The sequence below is a fragment of the Suncus etruscus genome, chromosome 14 (assembly GCF_024139225.1).
Source record: "Suncus etruscus isolate mSunEtr1 chromosome 14, mSunEtr1.pri.cur, whole genome shotgun sequence".
Classification (NCBI taxonomy): domain Eukaryota; kingdom Metazoa; phylum Chordata; class Mammalia; order Eulipotyphla; family Soricidae; genus Suncus; species Suncus etruscus.
The window spans coordinates 79077003-79099502 of record NC_064861.1 but is presented as its reverse complement, the minus strand read 5'-3'; the positions used below and the strand labels follow the sequence as shown (position 1 = coordinate 79099502).

General features: G+C 43.4%; 2 protein-coding genes and 1 non-coding gene across 3 annotated transcripts in view; 1 reads left to right on the top strand and 2 right to left on the bottom strand.

The window, feature by feature from the left end:
* LRP3 (LDL receptor related protein 3) overlaps positions 1-22500 on the bottom strand; it is a 269703-nt gene that overhangs the window by 49110 nt on the left and 198093 nt on the right. The window lies entirely within an intron of this gene.
* WDR88 (WD repeat domain 88) overlaps positions 1-22500 on the bottom strand; it is a 58389-nt gene that overhangs the window by 13732 nt on the left and 22157 nt on the right. Inside the window, exons 5-9 of the mRNA XM_049787446.1 lie at positions 20740-20878; positions 19310-19439; positions 18359-18546; positions 15092-15174; positions 13086-13154 (exon numbers count right to left, since the gene is read on the bottom strand). Coding sequence (XP_049643403.1) covers positions 13086-13154; positions 15092-15174; positions 18359-18546; positions 19310-19439; positions 20740-20878 — 609 coding nt within the window. The remainder of the gene's footprint in view (positions 1-13085; positions 13155-15091; positions 15175-18358; positions 18547-19309; positions 19440-20739; positions 20879-22500) is intronic.
* Positions 15876-16001, top strand: LOC126028799 (small nucleolar RNA SNORA51). The gene has a single exon (XR_007502511.1). It is a non-coding gene; the product is annotated as a small nucleolar RNA SNORA51 (small nucleolar RNA).

Genomic DNA, 22500 nt, shown 5'->3' with positions numbered 1-22500 from the left:
CAGGAGCAATTTCTGAGTACAGAGCCAGGAGTAACCTCTCAGCACCACTGGTTGTGGCCCCTAAACAAACAAACAAACAAATATCACCAAGGAGGCTAGAGCAATAACACAGTGGCCAAACCTGGGTTTGGTCCCCCAACATCCCATATGGTCCTCCAAGCCTTCCAGGAGTAACTTCTGAATGCAGAGCCAGGAGTCACCCTTGAGCACCACCAGGTGTGGCCCCAAAACAAAACAAAACAAATCACCAAGCAGGGCAGTCAAATTAAGCAGGGCAGCCAAGTTAAATAGAATATTCGCAATCTTTTTTTTTACTAGAGCTGTTACTTATTTTGAATCCAACTTCCTTGCCACAAGTTCTAACCTCTGTGCCTTTTGTTTTTGTTTTTGTTTTTGGGCCACACCTGGCAGTGCTCAGGGGTTATGTCTGCTCAGAAATAGTTCCTGGCAGGCACGGGGGACCATATGGGACACCAACCACCTTTGGTCCTGGACCGGCTACTTGCAAGGCAAACACCGCTGTGCTATCTCTCCAGGCCCATCTTTGTGCTTTTTTTAAGGGGAGATTTCACATCTATCAGTTGTGGGTGAGAAGTTACTCTCAACTTAGTACTCAGGGGTCCGTGTGGTGTCAAGTGTCAAGCCCAGGCCTTTCACTTGCAAAGCTCAGACTGTTGAGCTCTCACTGGTCCTTCCTCTAGGTTCTGAAACCATTTTCTTGAGAGATATTTAATTTAGGAAGAAATTCAATCAATGTATTTCAGAGTGTTTTAAAACTCTGGTTAGGCTGAAGAGATAGTGCAGTAGATAGGGCACCTGCCTTGCAAAGCAATCAATCAGGTTTGATCTCTGGTATCCCATGTGGTCCCCCAAGTCTGCAAGGAGTGATCCCTGAACACAGAGTCAGAAGTAAAACCTGAGTACCCTGTGTGTATCCCCCCCAAAAAACAATAACAACTAACTCTCCATTATGCCATCTATGAACTTAGCTATTCTCAACATCAGAAGTGATTAGTCTTCTAGCATTTGCATTTCTTGGCAGGCCAAGGGGATGTCATAGCCATTATAGTAGCACAGAAGGCAACTTACCTCCTGTACTATCTCTCTGATCCCAAGATTCCTATTTTAACAACTAGATTGGTTCAGTCAGCATAATGACCTCAAATTTTATCTGTGTTGTCATCGGTCTCAAAACTCCTCTCTTTTAAAAGTTGAATAATATTTCATTGTATGGCTAATCTACATTTTATTATTCATTCATCTATCAAGATTCTTGGGTTGTTTCCACATTTTAGTTATTTGAAACAATGGCACTGTGTACTCCTGGAGTTTACGCTTTCAATTCTATTGGCTGTGTGCCCAGAAGTAGGATTACTGGGTCATCTGGCAATTCTATGTTTACCCTGTGAGAAACTGCCAAACTGTTCTTCACAACAGCTGTAGTGTTTTATATCCTCATCAGCAATGCAAAGGGTTTTAATTTCTATACCCTCTTGCCAATGCTTGTTCTTTTCCATTTTTCAAATTAGCCCTCCTACTAGGTATGGAGTGGTACCTAATGGTAGTTTTGATTTGCTTTTCCCTAATGACTAATGACGTTGAACGGTTCTTATGTGTCTATGAAAGACTCCTTTGGGAGTGCAGACATACCCCTATGGCTCTCAGTTACCCATGTGGTACGAAGTACCAAACCCTGGGTTTTTATATGCAAAGCATTTGCTCCAGTCCTTTAAGTTGTCTCTCCCATGCCCTTTGCCTGTTTCAAAAAAATGGACATGTTTTCCTTGTTGTTGAGTTTCAGGAGTTCTTTTTACTTTCTTGATATTCTTTTTGGTTTGTTCATTTTCAATTGGTTTCTCCAACCCAGTAAACTGTCCTTTTACTCTGTTTATAGTATTTTTTGTGCACCAAAGTTCTTAACATTGGTAAAGTTCAATTTATCTTCTTTTTTTTCTTTTGCTATTCTATTTTCTAAATCATTAATTGCTTCAAACCATGAATATTTTCCCTGATAGTTTTATTGTCTTACTCTTTAGTCTTTGGTCCACTGTGAGTTAATGTTTGTATATGGATGTTTAATCATAGTCTTGTCTATGTGGGTATCCTATTTTGCTTGATATCTTATTTTCTGCAGAAGATATTATTCTGGTTTCATTGAGTTATTTTATCACCTTTGTCAAAAATCAGCTTACCACCAGAGAGATATTGCAGGGTGTTAGGTGCTTTTCTAGAACCACAAATGGTCCCCTGAGCACAGCCAGGAGCAAACCCTAAGAACAAAGCCAGCATAAGCACTGAATACATCTTAATGTGACCCCAAAACAAAAATAAAACAAAAACAAAAACAAAAGATAGAAAAAGATCATTTAACTTCATATGTGAAAGTTTACTTCTGTGCTTTGAATTCTGTTTCTAGATGTTTGCTCTATTTTAGTCTTTACAGATTTTTAGTAAGTTTTTTGTATTTTTTACTTTATTAAAAGAAAGTACATCACATAATTGACATACTACATTTGTTTTGGTTATTTGGGGGGTGGTTGGACCACACCCGGCAGTGCTCAGAGGTTACTCCTGGCTCTGAACTCCAAAATCACCTCTGGCAGGTTTGGGGAACCATATGGAATGCTGGGAATCGAAGCCAGGTCCAAACATAATACATTTGTTGACCATAATACATCGTTTCTAGAAAAGTGAAAGCAAAGTTATTGAAAAATAGAAAGAAAAATAATATAGAAAATAAAGTTAAAATAATTAAAAGTGGGGGCTGGAGAGGTAACACAGCAGTAGGGTGTTTGCCTTTCATGCAGCCCATCCAGGATGTGTTCTTTAATTTACGCATTGTTTTGTAGTTTTCTCTGCCATTTTCTTATATTCATTCCTAAGTTTTCTTTAGATGCTTGCTATGGTTGGCATCATTGTCTTTATCTGAGGAAAAAAAGCTTTTAGTCTAAAGAAAAAGTCTTAAAAAAAAAAAGCTTTTTTTTTTTTAATTTCTGGGAGCTATGGGGTTAAAAAGTTCTTGATAGTTGAGTTTTACTCATACATTGTTCCATCACCCATTCCTTCACCAGTGTTCATTTCCCACCATCAATTTCTCCAATTACCCTCCAGTCATCCCACCTCCACTGCCACCCCCAATTTGCCCTTCTGGCAGACTCTTTTCTTCTCTCTCTCTCTCTCTCTCTCTCTCTCTCTCTCTCTCTCTCTCTCTCTCTCTCTCTCTCTCTCTCTCTCTCTCTTTTCCTTTTGTTCCTTTTAGGCACTGTGATTTGGAATGAAAGCTTTTAATCTTTTTTTTTTTTTTTTTTTTTTTGGTTTTTGGGCCACACCCAGCGATGCTCAGGGGTTACTCCTGGCTATGTGCTCAGAAGTTGCTCCTGGCTTGGGGGACCATATGGGACACCGGGGGATCGAACCGCGGTCCGTCCAAGGCTAGCGCAGGCAAGGCAAGCACCTTACCTTTAGCGCCACCGCCCGGCCCGAAAGCTTTTAATCTTTCATCATGGAGTATATAACATTAACCATTTTGTTTGATAACATTGATAATTTTTTCTTTAATCTTAATTTTTTTTTGTTTGTTTTTGGGCCACACCCGGTGGCGCTCAGGGGTTACTCCTGGCTATCTGCTCAGAAATAGCTCCTGCCAGGCACGGGGGACCATATGGGACAACGGGATTCGAACCAACCACCTTTGGTCCTGGATGGCTGCTTGCAAGGCCAACGCCGCTGTGCTATCTCTCCGGGCCCTAATCTTAATTTTCTAAGAGCTTTTATCATTAAAAACTTTAATTTTGACAAATGCCTCTTTTACTTTTGAGATGGTCATTTTTCTTTTGTTGTATTATTTTAATTTTATGTCAAAAATAAATTAACCACTGATTGATTTGATGATAAACTATCATTTTTATTCCTAGGATACATACCACGTGGTCATAATAAATAATCCTTTAAATTTAATTATTCTGTTTGCTAATACTTAATTGAGAATTTTTGCATGCATATTTTTAAGGGCCATTAATTTTGTTTGTATGTCTCTCTGGTTTTTGTAGCAGAGTACGACTGGCCTCACTGAATAAAGCTCATTTCATTTTTCATTAATTATAAATGATATTGGAAGACTCAAACAATATGATTAAATAAGATTTATCATGAGGATGAAAGGTTAGTTCAACATTTCAAGACAATGTGATTCACCACATTAATAGAATGCAAGTTAAAAGATCATGAAATCTCAATAGACACAGAAAAAAAATTGACAAAATACAGCATCCTGGCATAATAAAAACAAAACTCTAGACAGGGACTAGATTGATAGCACAGCAAAGTGGGCCATTGCCTTACACGTGGCCCACCCAAGTTTGGTCCCTGGCATTCCATATGGTCCCCCAAGTACTGTCAGGAATTATCCCTGAACAAAGCCAGGGGTAACCCCTGATCTCTGCCTGGGATGCCCCCCCCACAAAAAAAAAAACCTGAATAAATTTGGGATAGAAAAACATAACAACATAGCTCATATGTAACAAGCACACTGCCAACATTAGAGTTAACATGAAAAATTCCATTTTACCTCCAAGAACAGAAGATGCCCACTTTTACTTTGCCTATGGGTTGGAAAGCCTAGCCAAAGCAATATGGGAAGAAAAAGTAAATAAAAGACTTCCAAATTAGAAAGGAAGAAGCAGGGGCTCAAGTGACACAGCACAGCATCCTACATAATCTCTGGGGGTCACCAAGAATAATCCCTGAGAACAAAGCCAAGAGTAAACCCTGAGCATAATCAGGTCTGGCCTAAAAATAAACCAAGACAAAAGGAAAAAGGAAATATTTTAAAAGGAAATATTCTAAAATATTCATAATGGGGGTTGGAGCAATAGCGCAGCGGTAGGACATTTGCCTTGCAAGCGGCTGACCCAGGAGGAACCCGTGTTCCATCCCCTTGGAGCCTGCCTGCCAGAGGCGATTTCTGAGCACAGAACTAGGTGAGCCTGGCTGAACTCAGGTAACCCTGAGTATCACTGTAGGATGTAGCCCCAAACAACAAGGACAACAAAGTTCTCATAAGCAAAAAATTCTGTAACAGATTTACAGAGGTAAATCAGATGTATTCTGGTAAATTCTTCTTCTGTATGCCTGGATCTAATGTGACATCGTAATTATATCTCAGTTTAAAAACTAGTAAGGGGGGCCGGGCGGTGGCGCTAGAGATAAGGTGCCTGCCTTGCGCTAGCCTAGGATGGACCGAGGTTCGATCCCCCGGCGTCCCATATGGGTCCCCCAAGCCAGGAGCGACTTCTGAGCGCATAGCCAGGAGTAACCCCTGAGCGTCACCGGGTGTGACCAAAAAAAAAAAAAAAAAAAACTAGTAAGGATCCAGAAATATAGTACAGCAGGTAAGGCTCTTGCTGACATACAACTGACCTTGGCTCAATCCCAGGTACTGCATCTGATCCTCTGAGCACTGCCAGAAATAACCCCTGAGCATATAGCCATGAGTAAGCCCTGAGCACTGCCAGGTGGGGCCCCCAAAAAATAATGACAAAAATATCCCACTAATATGACATATTCAGTAAGGTCATATGAACACAGTTGGATTTCTATGCACTAATAAGATATGTTTTAAAATAAAGAAAATTGGGGCCAGAAAGATAGCACAGCAGAAGGCTGTGAGCCTTGCATGCAGCCAATCCAGGTTGGACAGTAGTTCTAATCCCAGCGTTCCATATGGTCCCCTGTGCCTGCCATAAGCGATTTCTGAGCACAGAGCCATGAGTAACCCCTGAGCGCTGCCGGGTGTGACCCAAAAACCAAAATCAAATAAAATATAGAAAACAATTCACAAGAACATAAAAATGAAATGCTTAGGTGCCAGCAGTGGCGAAAGCAGTAAGGCGTCTGCCTTGTTCGTGCTAGCCTAGGACGGACATTCCATATGGTTCCTCAAGCCAGGAGCAATTTCTGAGCACATAACTAGGAGTAATCCCTGAGCATCACTGGGTGTGGCCTCAAAACCAAAAGCAAAAAGAAAGAAAGAAATGTTTAGTAATATATTTAAGTAAGAGAGTGAAAGACATATGAACTAAAACTTTTAAGATATTAGTAAAAGAAATTGAGTAAATCACAAATGAATGGAAAGATATCAATATGTTCATGGATCTGAAGGTTAATGCTATTAATAAGCCCATACTGGAGATGGAGAGATAATATAGCAGGTAGGTCACTTATGATGCAAGTTGCCAACCTGTTTGCCCCCAGAGCCTATCAGAATTGATCCCTGAGTGTGAGGTAAGCTCTAAGAACCACTGTGTGTGAACTCTCTCTCAAAAACAAAAAGCAAAACAACAATAACCAAAAAAACTAGCAAAATACTTAACTTGTCCATTTTACCAAAGTCACCTATAATTCAATGCCATCCTTATCAAAATTTCATGGCATTTTTACACAAAAATATTTTTTTACACCTAAAATTCTGTTGAACCATCCTGAAAGGACTAAAGCAACACCAAGTCATCACATAGCTACCTGATTTCAAACTATCCTAAAAAGCTACATAGTAAATAAGACAGTATGTGTCTGGCATCAAAAGAAAGGAAACTGGGGCCAGAGAGATAGCATGAAGGTAAGGCATTTGCCTTGCATGCAGAAGGACGGTGGTTCAAATCCCAGCATCCCATATCGTCCCCGGAGCCTGCCAGCAGCGATTTCTGAGCATAGAGCCAGGACCCTGAGAGCTGCCGGGTATGACCCAAAAACAAAAAGGAAAAAAAAAAAGGAAACTGGAGCCACAGTGATAATACAGCAGGTAGGGCACTTGCCTTGCACACTGCCAACCTGGTTTGATCCTTGACATCTCTCATGGGTACCTGACCACTACCAGTATGTAACTAAGTACAGAGCCAGGAGTAACCCCTAAGGGCTGTGAGTGTAGCCTAAAAACAAACAAACAAAACACACTAAGAATAGAGCTTCCGGGGCCAATGAGATGGCACTAGAGGTAAGGTGTCTGCCTTGCAAGCGCAAGGAAGGACTGCGGTTCGAGCCCCCAGCGGCCCATATGGTCCCCCAAGCCAGGGGCGATTTCTGACCACTTAGCCAGGAGTAATCCCTGAGCATCCAAAAAACAAAAAAAAACAAAAAAACAAAACAAAAAAAAAAAACAAAAACAAAACAAAGAATAGAGCTTCCTTATGAATCTGTTGTATTCCCACTTCTTGTTTCTCTCCCAAGAACACAAAAACACTTATCCAAAAGATATATGTTCCTTTTAGTACTAATCTGGGATGTGGAAACAACCCAAATACCTAATAACAGATAAGTGGATAAAGAAGTTGTGGCATATGTACACAGTGCATTTCTAAGAAGAGATAAAATCTTGCAGTTTGCTATAATTTGGACAGAACTAACTAGAGGGCATTAGGCCAAGTAAAATAAACCAAAGGGAGAAAAACAAATACTGGATGATCTTACGTATCTGTGTAACATAGAGAAAAAAAATTAGAAAATAAACAAAATAGAATGAAGACAAATTCTTGGCCTTTGCTAGCAAACGTGAGATAAATAGGAGTGGGAGAAGGGGACAGAACGTGCATGCTCAGGAGACAGTGGGGAGGTGGTGACACTTTTTGGTAGTGGTGAAGGGGCAGTGACTTTGCTTATCACAACTCTGAAAGTTAACAGTATTGTAACCATGTGACTTAAACTGCAAGAAAAATCTTTGTCAAGGAGAGAGAGGGAAACTGTAGCAATAATACAGTGGGTAGATGACCTTGTAGACGGACCTACCGGGGCTCAATCTACTGCATCCCATATGGTCCTCGGAGCCCGCCAGATGTAATACCTGAGTGTAGAACCAGGAGTAACCCTTAGCACTGCTGGATGTAGCCCAAAAGAGATAGAGAGAAAGAGATCAAAAATGAACTCTCACATACCTAATAGCCAACTTATATTTGAAGAATAAGAAGAGAATACCCCAGAGAAAATAGGAAGAATCTTAAATGTTATTGTTAAATTGGATAACCACATTTAAAATGAACCCATGTCTCAATCCACTAACAAAATCAACTCAAAATGTATTAAAGAGTTGGGGCCTGAGAGATAGCATGGAGGTAGGGCATTTGCCTTGCATGCTGAAAGATGGTGGTTCGAATCCCAGCATCCCATATGGTCCCCTGAGCCTGCCAGGAGTGATTTCTGAGCATAGAGCCAGGAGTAACCCCTGAGTGCTGCTGGGTGTGACCAAAAACAAAAACAAAAACAAAAAACAAAACAAAAATATATTAAAGATTTATACCCAAGACCTGAAACTGTAAGAGTTCTAGGACACAAGAAAAAAAAACTCTGACAAAATAATTAATCTCAGGGCCCAGAGAGATAGCACAGCGGTGTTTGCCTTGCAAGCAGCTGATCCAGGACCAAAGGTGGTTGGTTCGAATCCCGGTGTCCCATATGGTCCCCCGTGCCTGCCAGGAGCTATTTCTGAGCAGATAGCCAGGAGTAACACCTGAGCACCACCGGGTGTGGCCCAAAAACAAACGAACAAACAAAAAATTGGTCTCAGCAACAGTAGTTTGTCTTTGACATCACAAGTAAAAACAACAAAAGCTAAACAAAAGGAATGAGACTATGTAAGCTCAAATGTGTTTAACAGGGGCCGGGTAGGTGGCGCTGGAGGTAAGGTGTCTGCCTTGCAAGCGCTAGCCAAGGAAGGACCGCGGTTCGATCCCCCGGCGTCCCATATGGTCCCCCCAAGCCAGGGGCGATTTCTGAGCACATAGCCAGGAGTAACCCCTGAGCGTCAAACGGGTGTGGCCCAAAAACCAAAAACCAAAAAAAAAAAAAAAAAAAAAAAAAAAAAAAAAAAATGTGTTTAACAAGAGAAGCAATTTTTAAAATGTGGAGGACAACTAACAAATCATTGCAAATCATTTATCTGATAGAGGAATAATATCCCAAATATATAATGACTCTTAGGGCTCAGTCATCATTTTTAATCCAATTTTAAAATGAGCAGAAGAAATAAATAGACATCTTTCCAAAGAAGACAAAATAATGGCTAACAGGCACATAAAAATGTATTTGATATCATGAATTATCAGAGAAATACAAATCAAAACCACAGTGAGGTATTATCCTTCATCTGTTCAGTGGTGATTAGCAAAAAGAGTGGAAATATGGGGTCGGAGAGATAGCATAGAGGTAAGGTGTTTGCCTTGCCTGCAGAAGGTCAGTGGTTCAAATCCCAGCATCCCATATGGTCACCCGAGCCTGCCAGGAGAGATTTCTGATCATAAAGCCAGAAGTAATCCCTGAGTGCTGCCGGGTGTGACCCAAAAACAAACAAAAAAAAGTGGAAATATCTGCTGGTGAATATGTAGAAAAAAGGAAGTCTTGATTTGGCCATAACGTAATGCCTTTGTACGTAGAAATGTAATTTGGTACAGTTGTTCTGGAGAACAGTATAAAAATTTCTTGAAAATATTGAGGATGGGGCCAGAGAGGTGGTGCAAGCAGTAGGGTATTTGCCTTGCACGCCCTAACCTAGGATGGACTGTGGTTCGATTCCATGGTATCCCATATAGTCCCCCAAGTCTGCCAGGAGCGATTTCTGAGAGCATAGCCAGGAGTAACCCCTAAGCGTCATCAGGTGTGGCCCAAAAAAAAAAAAAATGAGGCCAGAGTGATAGTACAAGAGATAGAGTGCTTATCTTGCACATGACAACTATGTTTAATCTCCAGTATCCCATGTGGTCCCCTGAACCTGCCAAGAGTGACCCCTGAGAACAGCCAGGAGTAAGCCATGAGCCTCACTGGGCTCACCGGTTTCACCAGAAACAAAGCAAAATTCAAAATATCAATTCCACCTCTAAGGATCTATCTAGAGAAAATGAGAACACTATCCTGAAAGGCTCTGCACTCCCATTTTCACAGCAGCACTGTTTATAATCACCAGACAAGTGCTGGAGCCATAGCACTGTGGGGAGGGCAGTTGCTTTGCTTTGCAGCCAAACTGGGTTCCATCTCCGGCATTCCATATGGTCCTCCAAGCACTGGCAGGATTTCTGAGTGCAGAGCTAGTAATTCCTGAATGCAAAGCCAGGAGTAACCCCTGAACACTGCCAGTTGTGCTCCCCACCCCCACAACATATCACCAAAACCTGGAAACAGCTAAATAAATATCCATCAAGAGATAAACAAGCAAATAAAATTATGCTATAAAGCACCAAGGAGTATCAACCAGCTGTAAAAGAAAGAAATCCTGTCTTTTTTTTTGGGGGGGGGGCCACACCCTGTGATGCTCAGGGGTTACTTCTGGCTATGCGCTCAGAAGTTGCTCCTGGCTTCTTGGGGGACCATATGGGACACCGGGGGATCGAACCGCGGTCCGTCCTAGGCTAGCGCAGGCAAGGCAGGCACCTTACCTCCAGCGCCACCGCCCGGCCCCAGAAATCCTGTCTTAACCACAACTTGGATGAACCTTGAGAGCTAAGGGAAATCTATCAGGTGCCGAATTTCTGTATGACCTCACTTACATGTGAAACTAGAGAAGGCCAGACACAAATTAAATTGCTGAATGGCAGTTAACAGGGACTAGGGGCCAGGGGAAATGGAGAAGTGGCTAAAAGGTGCAAGTCCCAGTTCTAAAACGAATTTATAATAATACTACAATCGGGCCCCAAGAGATAGCACAGCGGCTTTTGCCTTGAAAGCAGCCAATCCAGGACCTAAGGTGGTTGGTTCAAATCCCGGTGTCCCATATGGTCCCCCGTGCCTGCCAGGAGCTATTTCTGAGCAGACAGCCAGGAGTAACCCCTGAGCACTGCCGGGTGTGGCCCAAAACCAAAAAATATAAAAAAATAAAAAAGTACTACAATCATAATATATCATATCATCATATTATATTTCTTTTTTTTTTTTTTTTGGTTTTGGGGCCACAACCGGCGTTGCTCAGGGGTTACTCCTGGCTATCTGCTCAGAAATAGCTCCTGGCAGGCACGGGGGACCATATGGGACACCGGGATTCGAGCCAACCACCTTTGGTCCTGGATCGGCTACTTGCAAGGCAAACGCTGCTGTGCTATCTCTCCAGGCCCATCATAATTATATTTACATAATTATCAATATAATCATGATTGCCATTTATATTTTAATATAATATATAAATATATACTATATATTATATATGAATATTTACACATATTTATATATCATATAAATATGATCATTTGTGTTTATAATTATTAATATTATTATTGTTTTTTGGGGGGCCACACCTGGCTGTGCTCAGGGTTTACTCCTGGCTGTCTGCTCATAAATAGCTCCTGGCAGGCACGGGGGACCATATGGGACGCCGGGATTCGAACCAAGCACCTTAAGTCCTGGGTCGGCTGCTTGCAAGGCAAACGCTGCTGTGCTATCTCTCCGGCCCCTGATTATATTATTATTAATATTATATAATGTAATGTAATATGTTATATTTATTTTGTTTTAGTCTTAATTTATATACATTAAGAATATGTAATAAGATTGTTTACAGGTTCAAATATTCAATAAATAATTTTCTAAAAAGACAAAATAAAATAGATAAAAGAATAGAAACACTATAAAATATTTTATAATCCCACTATAATACCCTACAGTTAAGGACCACCAATTGCTTCTTTTAACTAGTCCTGTTCGTGTTTGGTTTAAATAGCAGCATTGATGTAGAAAAGTCAGAATACATTCTTTAAAGTCAAATCTCATTTTCATGCTTTGTGCATTTTTGCTTTTTCAGTTTTATTGAACTACCATTGGCAGAACACAGAGGCCTCTGCTTTTTGAGGATTTGCTTGTGTCTGGCAGCATACCGGGTTGATCGTAGCAGGCCCCTCCTACCACTGGAAAATCCTAGCCTGGAGAATGAATGACCCTAACCAAGGTGGAGAGCAAGGTAAGTCTCTGCTTCCTCACTGCTCACCTCACTGGGGCAGCCCACAGGATGCCCTGGGCTAGCCATGAGGAATGAGATTTTCTAATCCAGTGATGTTGGGAGAGGAGACTGACCTTTTTGCCCATGAGGAGTCCTTCCCTCCCCACATTCTGCTGGCTTCTCCAGTCACCAGCTTGCCAGGCTCAGGCTGTGACACAGCTCAGAGGGCCTTAGAGTGACAGGCTCCTGGCCTTATCCATATAGCAGAGCAGCAGGGAGGCCTGCTTGCTTTTAGCAACATGGAAGGTTTCTTCCCTTAAATCCATATCACACAGCTTACTGCAAAAAGAGAGGAAATTATGCAAGATTCCTTTTAAAGTAGCCCCAGGTCACATGCTTGCTACATGCTCCCTGAGGGTCAGAAGGTCTCACGAGGTGAAGTTGAGACCCACTGGCATGGGTGCAACATGGGAATACTCAGTCACAGAGCCAGGGACCAGAACTATGAGAACTACCAGAACCAGAGAAGCACACGGCACCAGCTCCCCTGGGGCCTAGATTTTTGTTTTGTTTTGTTTTGTTTTTTGGGCCACACCTGTTTGATGCTCAGGGGTTACTCCTGGCTAAGCGCTTGGCTTGGGGGGACCATATGAGACTCCAGGGAATCGAACCATGGTTCTTCCTTGGCTAGCGCTTGCAAGGCAGACACCTTACCTCTAGCGCCACCTCACCGGCCCCTGGGGGCCTAGATTTTTTTTTTTTTTTTTTTTTTTTTTTTGTGGTTTTTGGGTCACACCCGGCAGTGCTCAGGGGTTATTCCTGGCTCAGAAATTGCTCCTGGCAGGCACGGGAGGACAATATATGGGACGCCGGGATTCGAACCAATGACCTCCTGCATGAGAGGCAAACGCCTTACCTCCATGCTATCTCTCCGGCCCCGGGCCTAGATTTTTACAGTAAATGCACAAAGGTTCTATGCAGTCAGGCTGTGTCCTCGGATTACCATCAAAGAACCTACCTCCTCCATTCCCAGGCAGCAGCCTGCAGGGGGTGACTTAACTGGGCTGGCCAGGGGTGAGCATGCTAGAGAGTGGACAAGCACACTGTGTTCTTACCAGTCCTCCCCCCACACACAAAGGTGATGGAACTGTCAAGGACTCCCCAAAGATGCTATCCTTACCTTAGAAGCAGACAGGACCCACTTCTTGTCATTGCTAATGGCCACATCCATCACCCAGTCATTATGACCCTGAAGAAAAGCAGGGTTTTAAGGAGGTCCAGAGGAAAACAGATCTTTATAAAAATCAACACAAAACACACCACAAGTCAGGAACCTAATGGTGCTTACTATTAGTAATGAATAGGGAGCGAGAGTGATAGTAAAGCAGGTAGGGCACCTGCCTTGCACACGGCTGACACAGGTTTGATCCCTGGCATCTCATATGTTCTCCCAAGCTCCACGAAGTGTTTCCTGAGCACTACCAGGTGTGCCCCCCCCCCAAAAAAAAAGGAGTAGTGAATGGGCTCCCTGGTTCCATGTACAGCATTTAGACAGAATCTAAATGACCCGGTTTATCATGCAGAAGTATATCATGATGGGGCTGGAGAAATAACACAGCAATAGGGCATTTGCCTTGCATGCAGCCAATTGAGGATGAATGGTGGTTTGAATCCCAGCATCCTGTATGGTCCCCTGTGCCTGCCAGAAGCAATTTCTGAGCATGGATCCAGAAATAACCCCTGAGCATGGTGGCATGACCCAAACACACACACACACACACACACACACAAAGGTATATAGGGGTCTAAAATAGTATTATGTCATGGTGTCCCCTGAAGGTGTGGGTCCACGCTCCACATCTAATAATGTTCTTGGAGCCAAAGAAATCATGCAGTGGGTTTTACATGTGGTCAACCTGGGTTTGATCCCTGGTATCTCATATGAACCCCAAACACTGCCAGGAGTGATTCCTAAATGCAGAGCCAAAATGGGACACGAATCCATGACCCTGAGAATACCAGCTGAGTTAGCCAGGCCTCACATTGGGTTCGAGATGACGCAGGCTGTCTACACTCACCTTCCTTAAGGAAACCCCATGATTCCCTTAGGCTGGTTTATAACAGCCTGTGGCAATGGGATATGAGAAGAGATAAGAACTCAGAGAAAGCTTAAACTTCTGGGTATAATTAATTGGCAGGATCTAGAGGGTAAAAATAAAGAGAAAAGCAAGAGAGACCAGTCTGATAAGGGACGACGGTATTCTGTTTGGGGGCCACATCTCCTGGTGTCAGGGCTTACTCCTAGCTCTGTGTTCAGTTATCACTCCTGGTGGGCTTGGAGGGCCATTCATAAATGCTAGGGACTGAACCTGGGTGCAAAGTAAGTCCCCTACCTGCTGTACTATTGCTCCAGTCCCACAAAAGGACTTTTAAACACAGGAAGTTGAACATTCAGCTTGAAGCTCTTTTAATAATAATTCCTTTGGCTTCCTCAAGGCTTTAAAAAGAGGGTCCAGACAGACCAGTTCAAGGAATTTGAGTGTAACCAGCAGTCAAAGAAGCACAGTCACATATGGGTCACAGGAATAGAGAGCATGTCATGGATGCCACTACTCATAGCCAAAGGTGACCATGAGTTCCCAGGACTAGGGAGAAGTATGTAGAAGTCTTAGGGAAGGGATAGCTAGCAGAGGGCAGTCAAGTAGACAATCCTGAAAATCCTAGTCTCTGGGTCCTGGCTGCATGGACCATTCCCTTCCTTAGTCAGTCCTTCTACAACCAAAGGCCCTGACTCCCACTGCTTTGGTGACCTGCAGCTTTCTGCTTGTGTTTCATTAAAGTATTCACTCTGTGTGGTCAGACCAGAAGTTCTGAGACCCTCATCTCAGGTTTTGCATTTTTGACTCCCTCTGCTTGAAATAAAATGCCCTTTCCCCAAATCCTCACACACCTAGTCATTGCTCTCAAGCTGGCTCTTCTGACCCACCTGTGTGGCAGCTCCTAATAATCTCATGTTATTATTTGTCTCTACTCATCACTGAATTACTGGGAGGAACCTGTCTGTCCTCCACAGAGGGAAGGGGACATGGTCTTTCTCACCTACTGTTGTATACCCAGCCCTAGCTCCCAGCATGGACTGACTAAGGAATAAAACCCAGATCTTCAGTCTGATGCTAACATCGTTACCTTCAACGAGAGCTTCTGGTAGCTTTCGCCTACATCCCATATAGCCACACTCTTGTCATAACCTCCAGACACAAGATAAGAGGCTGCAATACAAAACAAAGAATCTTAGGTGGCTCTCTGTCTTCAGGGTAAAGAGGGCATAATGTATTTGTGAGGTGCTGCCTTACTTCGCTCTGAGCACACTCGCTCTGAGCACACTCGGACCCCATCATGGTGTCACTCAGTGATGCCCTACCAATTACAGCCACTGCTCTAATTTCTGGTAATTACATCCTACAAACAAATCACAAACCCTGAGGGGTTCCTGGGACCTCTGGTTCTACACTTAACCTTGTTTTCTGTTTGTTAAATTGCTAGTTTTCTCATGGTTATCTGCACTATAACTTGTGCTGGATAAAGCTTATATAATTCATGCGTTTTTTTTCCCTTTAAAGCATCAGGAAAGTCTCATCTGGACATCCCAGCACCAACATAAACACAGTTTCCCACAAATGTGCCTTTTACAAAGTATGGTTGGGGCCCAGTGAGGGATGTTTTTCCTTGAAGGGGGTTTGTCCACACTGAGGACAGGGCTCAGATGCAATGGGTTGGTGGGTGAAGGGTTATGTAGAGCTACCAGCCTTCTTTTGCTAGGAGCACCCAACATCACTTTAGTAGTATTCAGTAGTTGCTCTGAATATTAAAATCCCCAATAAAGAGCACAACATAAAAAAAAATGAAGAATAGAAAAGAAGCTGCAAGTACTGATTTTATATCTATAAACACATTTTACCTGGCTGGGTAAAATTTGCAAACACAGGCTGTGTTCTTTACACTGACTGTATAGAAAGAGGAGGTACAGTAAATGCACCCCATATACACCTCAACACAGGCCTTTTGCCTGGTCTGTATTGTGAATTGGGGGACAAAAAAAAAAGAAAGGGAGGAAAGGGGAGGTGGAAAAGAAAATAAGAAAAGAGGAGGAGGAGGAAGAGGCAAAAGGAGAAGGAAGAGGCAGAAAAAAAAAGAATAAAAATATGGGCCAGGGCCCGGAGAGATAGCACAGCGGCGTTTGCCTTGCAAACAGCCAATCCAGGACCAAAGGTGGTTGGTTCGAATCCTGGTGTCCCATATGGTCCCCCATGCCTTCCAGGAGCTATTTCTGAGCAGACAGCCAGGAATAACCCCTGAGCAACGCCGGGTGTGGCCCAAAAACAAAACAAAAAAAAAAAAATATGGGCCAGAGCAGTGGCACAAGCAGTATGGCATTTGCCTTGCACAAGGCTAACCCAGAATGGACTGCAGTTCTATCCCCCGGAGTCCCATATGGTCTCCCAAGTCAGGAGTAATTTCTGAGCACATAGCCAGGAGTAATCCCTCAGCGTCACTAGGTGTGGCCCAAAAAGATAAAAAAGAACAAAAATAAAAGAAGAATTGGGCCAGAACAATAGCGCAGTGGTAGAGTGTTGCCTTGCATGTGGTCAACCCAGGGTGGTCCAGCGTTTGATCCCTGGCATCTCATAAGGTCTCCTGAGCCTGCCAAGAGTGATTTCTGAGTGCAGAGCCAGTAGTAACCCTTGGACCAAAAATAAAGTAAAATTAAAATAAAAAAAGAAAGAGGAGGAAAGGGAATAAGTCGAGAGGGCAAAAGAGAAGAAGAGGAGTTATTTGAAATAGTCCATAAGAGATCGCTTCTCAGCCTTTTGGCTAAGATCAAGTGAAATAGTTCACAAAAGAACAGTTTACGACAGAAGCAAAACACAAAGTCAAATTTTGTCACTGCATTCTTCTCAGCTGGGAAGTGCAGGATCTGATTCCAATGTTCCATGGCTCTGTGTAACTTCTAAAGAGCTGCAAGTACTGATTTTATACCTATAAACAAATTTTACCTGGCCGGGTAAAATTTGCAAACACAGCAATAATTTGCAAGCGATAACTACTGGCATGTAGCTCTGAACCTACTCCAGTCAATGGCAGTAGCTGACGGGACTTCTCTGTGACAGGATGCAGCTGCTTCTGAAGGAGGAAAGTTGTGCAAAAATGCTAGAACATGGGGCTGGAGCGATGGCGCAGCGGTAGAGCGTTTGCCTTGCACGCGGCTGACCCAGGATGGACCTGGGTTCGATCCCCCGGTTTCCCATATGGTCCCCCAAGCCAGGAGCGATTTCTGAGCCCATAGCTTGGAGTGACCCCTGAGTGTCACCGAACATGGCCCAAAAACAAACAAACAAACAAACAAAAAAGCTAGCACATGCCCTGATGGTATTTGTGCTGCTGACTAGGTGCTGCATCACAGAGAGAGCCACAGTCCCCATAAATATGGGAAAGTATGACAGTTAGCCTCTGGATGCCAGGCGATGTCATTTTCCTTATAGGACTCAGCAATCTGGGGCATTTCCTGTCATTGCCATGGCTCACATCCAGGTCTATGCATTTGAAAAGTGCCATCATACAATTTCCCATAGGGAAAATCCCCTCACTTGCTTTGTTCCTGTTTCAGAAAATAAGAACTGACTTCTAATAAAGACAGTGGGCAAGTCTCCAGTCTGGCCAATCAGAATTTTTCAGCCTTGCCAAGGTGATTGTCAGAGATGGGCATGTGACCCGAGCTGAGTCAATGGGAGTTTTTTTTTTTCTTTCTGAGAATTGTACTGGTACTTTGGAAAAGAGGGTCTCTCTTTCCTCAGGATGCCAGAAGTCAGAACCACAGTAGACTTGGGCCATCACAGTCATCAATACCTTCTTAAGGAGAAAAGCTACCACGAAGAGAAGTTGACCTAATAGCACCATCTCCTCAGTATCCTCTGGACCCAGCCACCATCATATGATACTTGTTCTTGTACTTTCCCGTGATAAGAATTAGACATTCTTCTGTTAGCTTAGGCTACTTGAGTTTATGTCACTTGTAAACTTGTGCCTTTGGCTTTTGGTTTGGGGTGAGAAACACACCCACCCCAGCTGTTAGAACCATTAGAAATCTTTGGATCAGAGTGATAGCACAGTGGTAGGGCATTTGCCTTGCATGTGGCCGACCCCAGGATGCACCCAGGTTCAATCCCTGGCATCCCATATGGTTCCCTGAGCCTACCGGGAGTGAGCAATTTCTTAGCACAGAGCCAGAAGTAACCCCTAAGTGCCATCAGATATGGCCCCAAAAAACGAAATTTAAAAATAAAAGGAACTATTAGAAAGCACCTATCTCCTAGCAAAGGGCCAACTGAAGGAAACATATGAATTCTGCCCCAGTCCACTCATGGGTCCAGCCATCTTCTACCTGCTCTTACTCACTGTCTCTGGTGAAGTGGCAGGAACTCACAGAACCTACATGGCCCTTCATCAAAGTCACACAGGCACCATGGTTTCGAAATTCCCCTGTATGGACATTCCATATTTTTAAGGTTTTATCCCAAGAGCTTGTACACAGGAAATGGCCGCTTGCGGTGAAACAGCAATTTGAGATTGCGTTGTTATGTGCCCTGAAACACAGGTGGAAGGCAGGTACATCAGTACTGCGCGCCTAATCTCTGCTCAAGGAGACAGAAAGGAGGTTTTTGTGTGAACCCCAGGAGCTCTAACTAGTTTGCCAGATGTGTCTCCAAAGCAAATGGACAAACTGTGCCTCATGCCCATAGCTGAAGCAGTAGCCACCATGGGTGACACTGAGGAGCAGAACAGAGGGGACACCCTGGTTCCCCCAGGAGTGACTCAGTGACAGAATGTGTTCTGGACTCCCATCTGTGCTAGGTCCCCACTGCTGCTGGCTCACTTAGCCTTCAATCTGTCAGGGCAAAGGTGTGAGAATGGAGACACAAGACACACAGACCAGAACCTGCACATCCCTGCCCTGGCCAGACTCCCAACAGCCTAGCTAGGGTCCTCGCTGAGTGTAGGAGGCAGGGTATATATAGGGCATATACATGTTCCATGTCCAACTGCAGGCCCACCCACCTGCAGAGTAGGCAGCCCATGTCACAAGAGGACTTGAGGATTTACATGAGGGAAGCAGGCATGGTTTACCCTTCCAGTAGTGGTTCACCCTTCCAACTTTCCAGGGGTTCATGCATAAACTAATGTATCTGCAGCCCAGCCTGGCACCTCTCCCTCCTTCCTTGTCTCCTCCATTCTCGTGAAGCACCCATAGTTGAGTATGCCCCTCAAGGATGATGTTCCCAACCTGGCGGGGTGCAAGCCAAAGCCAGGAGGCCAACATGCCTGCTACCACCCCAGTGCCGTTGTCACCTGGAGATGGTGATCACAGTAGTCTTAGACAGAAGATCCCAAATCTTGATAGTCCTGTCCAGTGAGACCGTAGCTACCTTCTGACTGTCCGGATCAAAGCAGCAGGCTGTGATGAAGCGGTGGTAGTTCTCTGTGTGTAAGATGGCAGAAGCTATTTGGAATCCCCATGACCCCCATTATGGACCACATGCTTTCTGGGGTAGCACTGGAGAAAAGTGGCCCTGGGTTCCCATGAGGGGCCCCCACCTCCTTTCTGCTGCTTTTCAGATGGCAGCAAAGGGGCACAAATGTATATGGCCAGGCATGAAAGGAAATTTCTCCCTCCTCTGCCAGAGGGCAAGAAGGTCAAGCAAGAAAAGGTGCCCAGGCTGAAGAGATAACAGGGTCACAAAGGCCTGGAAGTGTGCCCTGGGGAGGCATGTGTGGCAGGTCTTGGGGCAGAAGGAGAGAAAGGAGAGTGAGTCATTCCAGGGAACAGGCAGGGGACCAGCCTGCGCAATGTGGTTCCATGGGACTGAATAAATCTCTCTCTTTCTCTCCCTCTCTCTCTCCTCTCTTCTCTCTCCTCTCCTCTTCTCTCTCCTCTCTCTTTTCTCTCCTCTCCTCTTCTCTCTCCTCTCTTCTCTCTCCTCTTCTCTTCTCTCTCCTCTCTTCTCTCTCCTCTTTTCTCTCTTCTCTCTCCCCTCTCCTCTTCTCTCTCCTCTCCTCTTTTCTCTCTCTCTCTAGCTCTCTCTCACTCACTCTCTCACTCACACATAGTTGCAATGAATTCACTTAATCAATCACACTAATCACATCTTTAAGCAAAAAAAGAAAAGGAGATTTAATTTTTGGGGGGGCCACACCTGGTGATGCTCAGGGGTTATTCCTGGCTCTGAGCTCAGAATCGCACCTGGCTTGAGGAGAACATATGGGATGCTGGGGGGAAAGAAACGTGGTCCATCATTAAGGAAGTATTTCACATCATCACAGCTTCTGAAAGTCACTGTTGAGACTGGAGATCTAGTACAGCGGGGAAGGTGCTTGCTTGTATGTGCCCTATCTGGGTTCAATTTCTGGCACTGCACTGGGGCCCTAATAACTAATGGGAGTTGAGTCATCTCTGAACGCAGAACTAGGAGTAAACCCTGAACATTACCAGGTATGATTCAGAAACAAATAATCAAAAATGCTATGTGAAGGGGCCGGAGAGATAGCATGGAGGTAAGGCATTTGCCTTGCATGCAGAAGATCAGTAGTTCGAATCCCAGCATCTAATATGGTCCCCCAAGCATGCCAGGAGGATTTCTGAGTGTAGATCTAGGAGTAACCCCTGAGCGCTATTGGGTGTGACCCAAAAACCAAAAAACAAAACAAAACAAAAACACATGCTACATGACAAGCTGTCATTCTTGTGCTAATAGAACAGCTGGGGATGGAAACCCACTCACCTTTGAGACAGAACAGTTTAGTGCCACAGTTTGCATTTAATATGCAGATTCCGTGATTCATATCCAAGGCCACAGCGACATATTTCCCATTCGGAGAAAGTTTACAAGAGACTATAAAGGCTTGATGGTCTTGAGACCACTGAAATGGAGCAACAATCACAAGATTGGTTTCTGTCTGGTCCAGTAGTTCCAGAACTTTCTGGGATAGCAGAAATACTTCATCCAATCATGACCCAATGTGTTAATCACTGGCCACATGAGGCCAATGATTACTCATGATGGGCTAATGTAAAATTTAAGAAGAAATCAAGGGGCCCGGAGAGATAGCACAGCGGCGTTTGCCTTGCAAGCAGCCAATCCAGGACCAAAGGTGGTTGATTCAAATCCCGGTGTCCCATATGGTCCCCCGTGCCTGCCAGGAGCTATTTCTGAGCAGACAGCCAGGAGTAACCCCTGAGCACTGCCGGGTGTGGCCCAAAAAACAAAACAAAACAAAAAAAAACAACAAAAAAACAAAGAAGAAATTAAATGTTTGATTAGTTTTTAATCTGTTTAATAACTGAGGTTAGGGGCCAGAGTGGTGGCATAATGATAGGGCATTTGCCTTGCATGTGGCTGACCTAGGACAGACTGCATTTCAATACCCCAGTGTCCCTTATGGTCCCCCAAACCAGAAATGAAAAACTAAGAGGAATAAAGATTATGAGAGAAGCCAGAGCAATAGTAGAGCAAGTAAGACAATTACTTGAATGCAGCTGACTGTATTCAATTCCCAGCACTCCATATGGTCCTCTAAGCCAGCCAAGAGCCCTGCAAGGTGTGCCCCCCCCAAAGTAAGAAAGAAAAACAGAAAGGAAAGAAACAGAAAAAAGAAAAATAGAAAGAAAGAAAGAAAGAAAGAAAGAAAGAAAGAAAGAAAGAAAGAAAGAAAGAAAGAAAGAAAGAAAGAAAGAAAAGAAAGAAAGAAAAAAGAAAGAAGAAAGAAAGAAAGAAAGAAAGAAAGAAAGAAAGAAAGAAAGAAGGAAAGAAGAAAGAGAGAAAGAGATAAAGAGAGAAAGATAGAAAGAAAGAAAGAAAGAAAGAAAGAAAGAAAGAAAGAAAGAAAGAAAGAAAGAAAGAAAGAAAGAAAGAAAGAAAGAAAGAAAGAAAGAAAGAAAGAAAGAAAGAAAGAAAGAAAGAAAGAAAAAAGAAAGAAACAAACAACAAAGAAAGGAAGAAAGAAAAAGAAAGAAAGAAGAAGAAAGAAACAATGAAAGAAAGAAAGAAAGAAAGAAAGAGAAAAAGAAAGAGAGAGAGAAAAAAAGAAAGAGAGAGAAAAAAAGAAAGAGAGAGAGAAAGAGAGAGAAAAAGAAAGAAAGAAAAAGAAAATGAAGGAAGAAAGAAAGAAAATGAAGGAAGGAAGAAAGAAAGAGAGAAAGAAAGAAAGAAAGAAAGAAAGAAAGAAAGAAAGAAAGAAAGAAAGAAAGAAAGAAAGAAAGAAAGAAAGAAAGAAAGAAAGAAAGAAAGAAAGAAAGAAAGAAAGAAAGAAAAAGAGAGAGAGAAAGAAAGAGAGAGAAAGAAAGAGAGAGAGAAAGAGAGAAAGAATACCACAGTAGCATAGAGGTAGGGCATTTGCCTTGCATGCTGTCAACCCTGAATGGACCCTGATTCAATTCCCAGCATCCCATATGGTCCCCTGACCTGCCAGGAGTAAAATAAACCCTGAGCTCTGCTGGGTGTGCCCACCCAAAGAAAAGGAAGGAAGGAAGGAAGGAAGAGAAG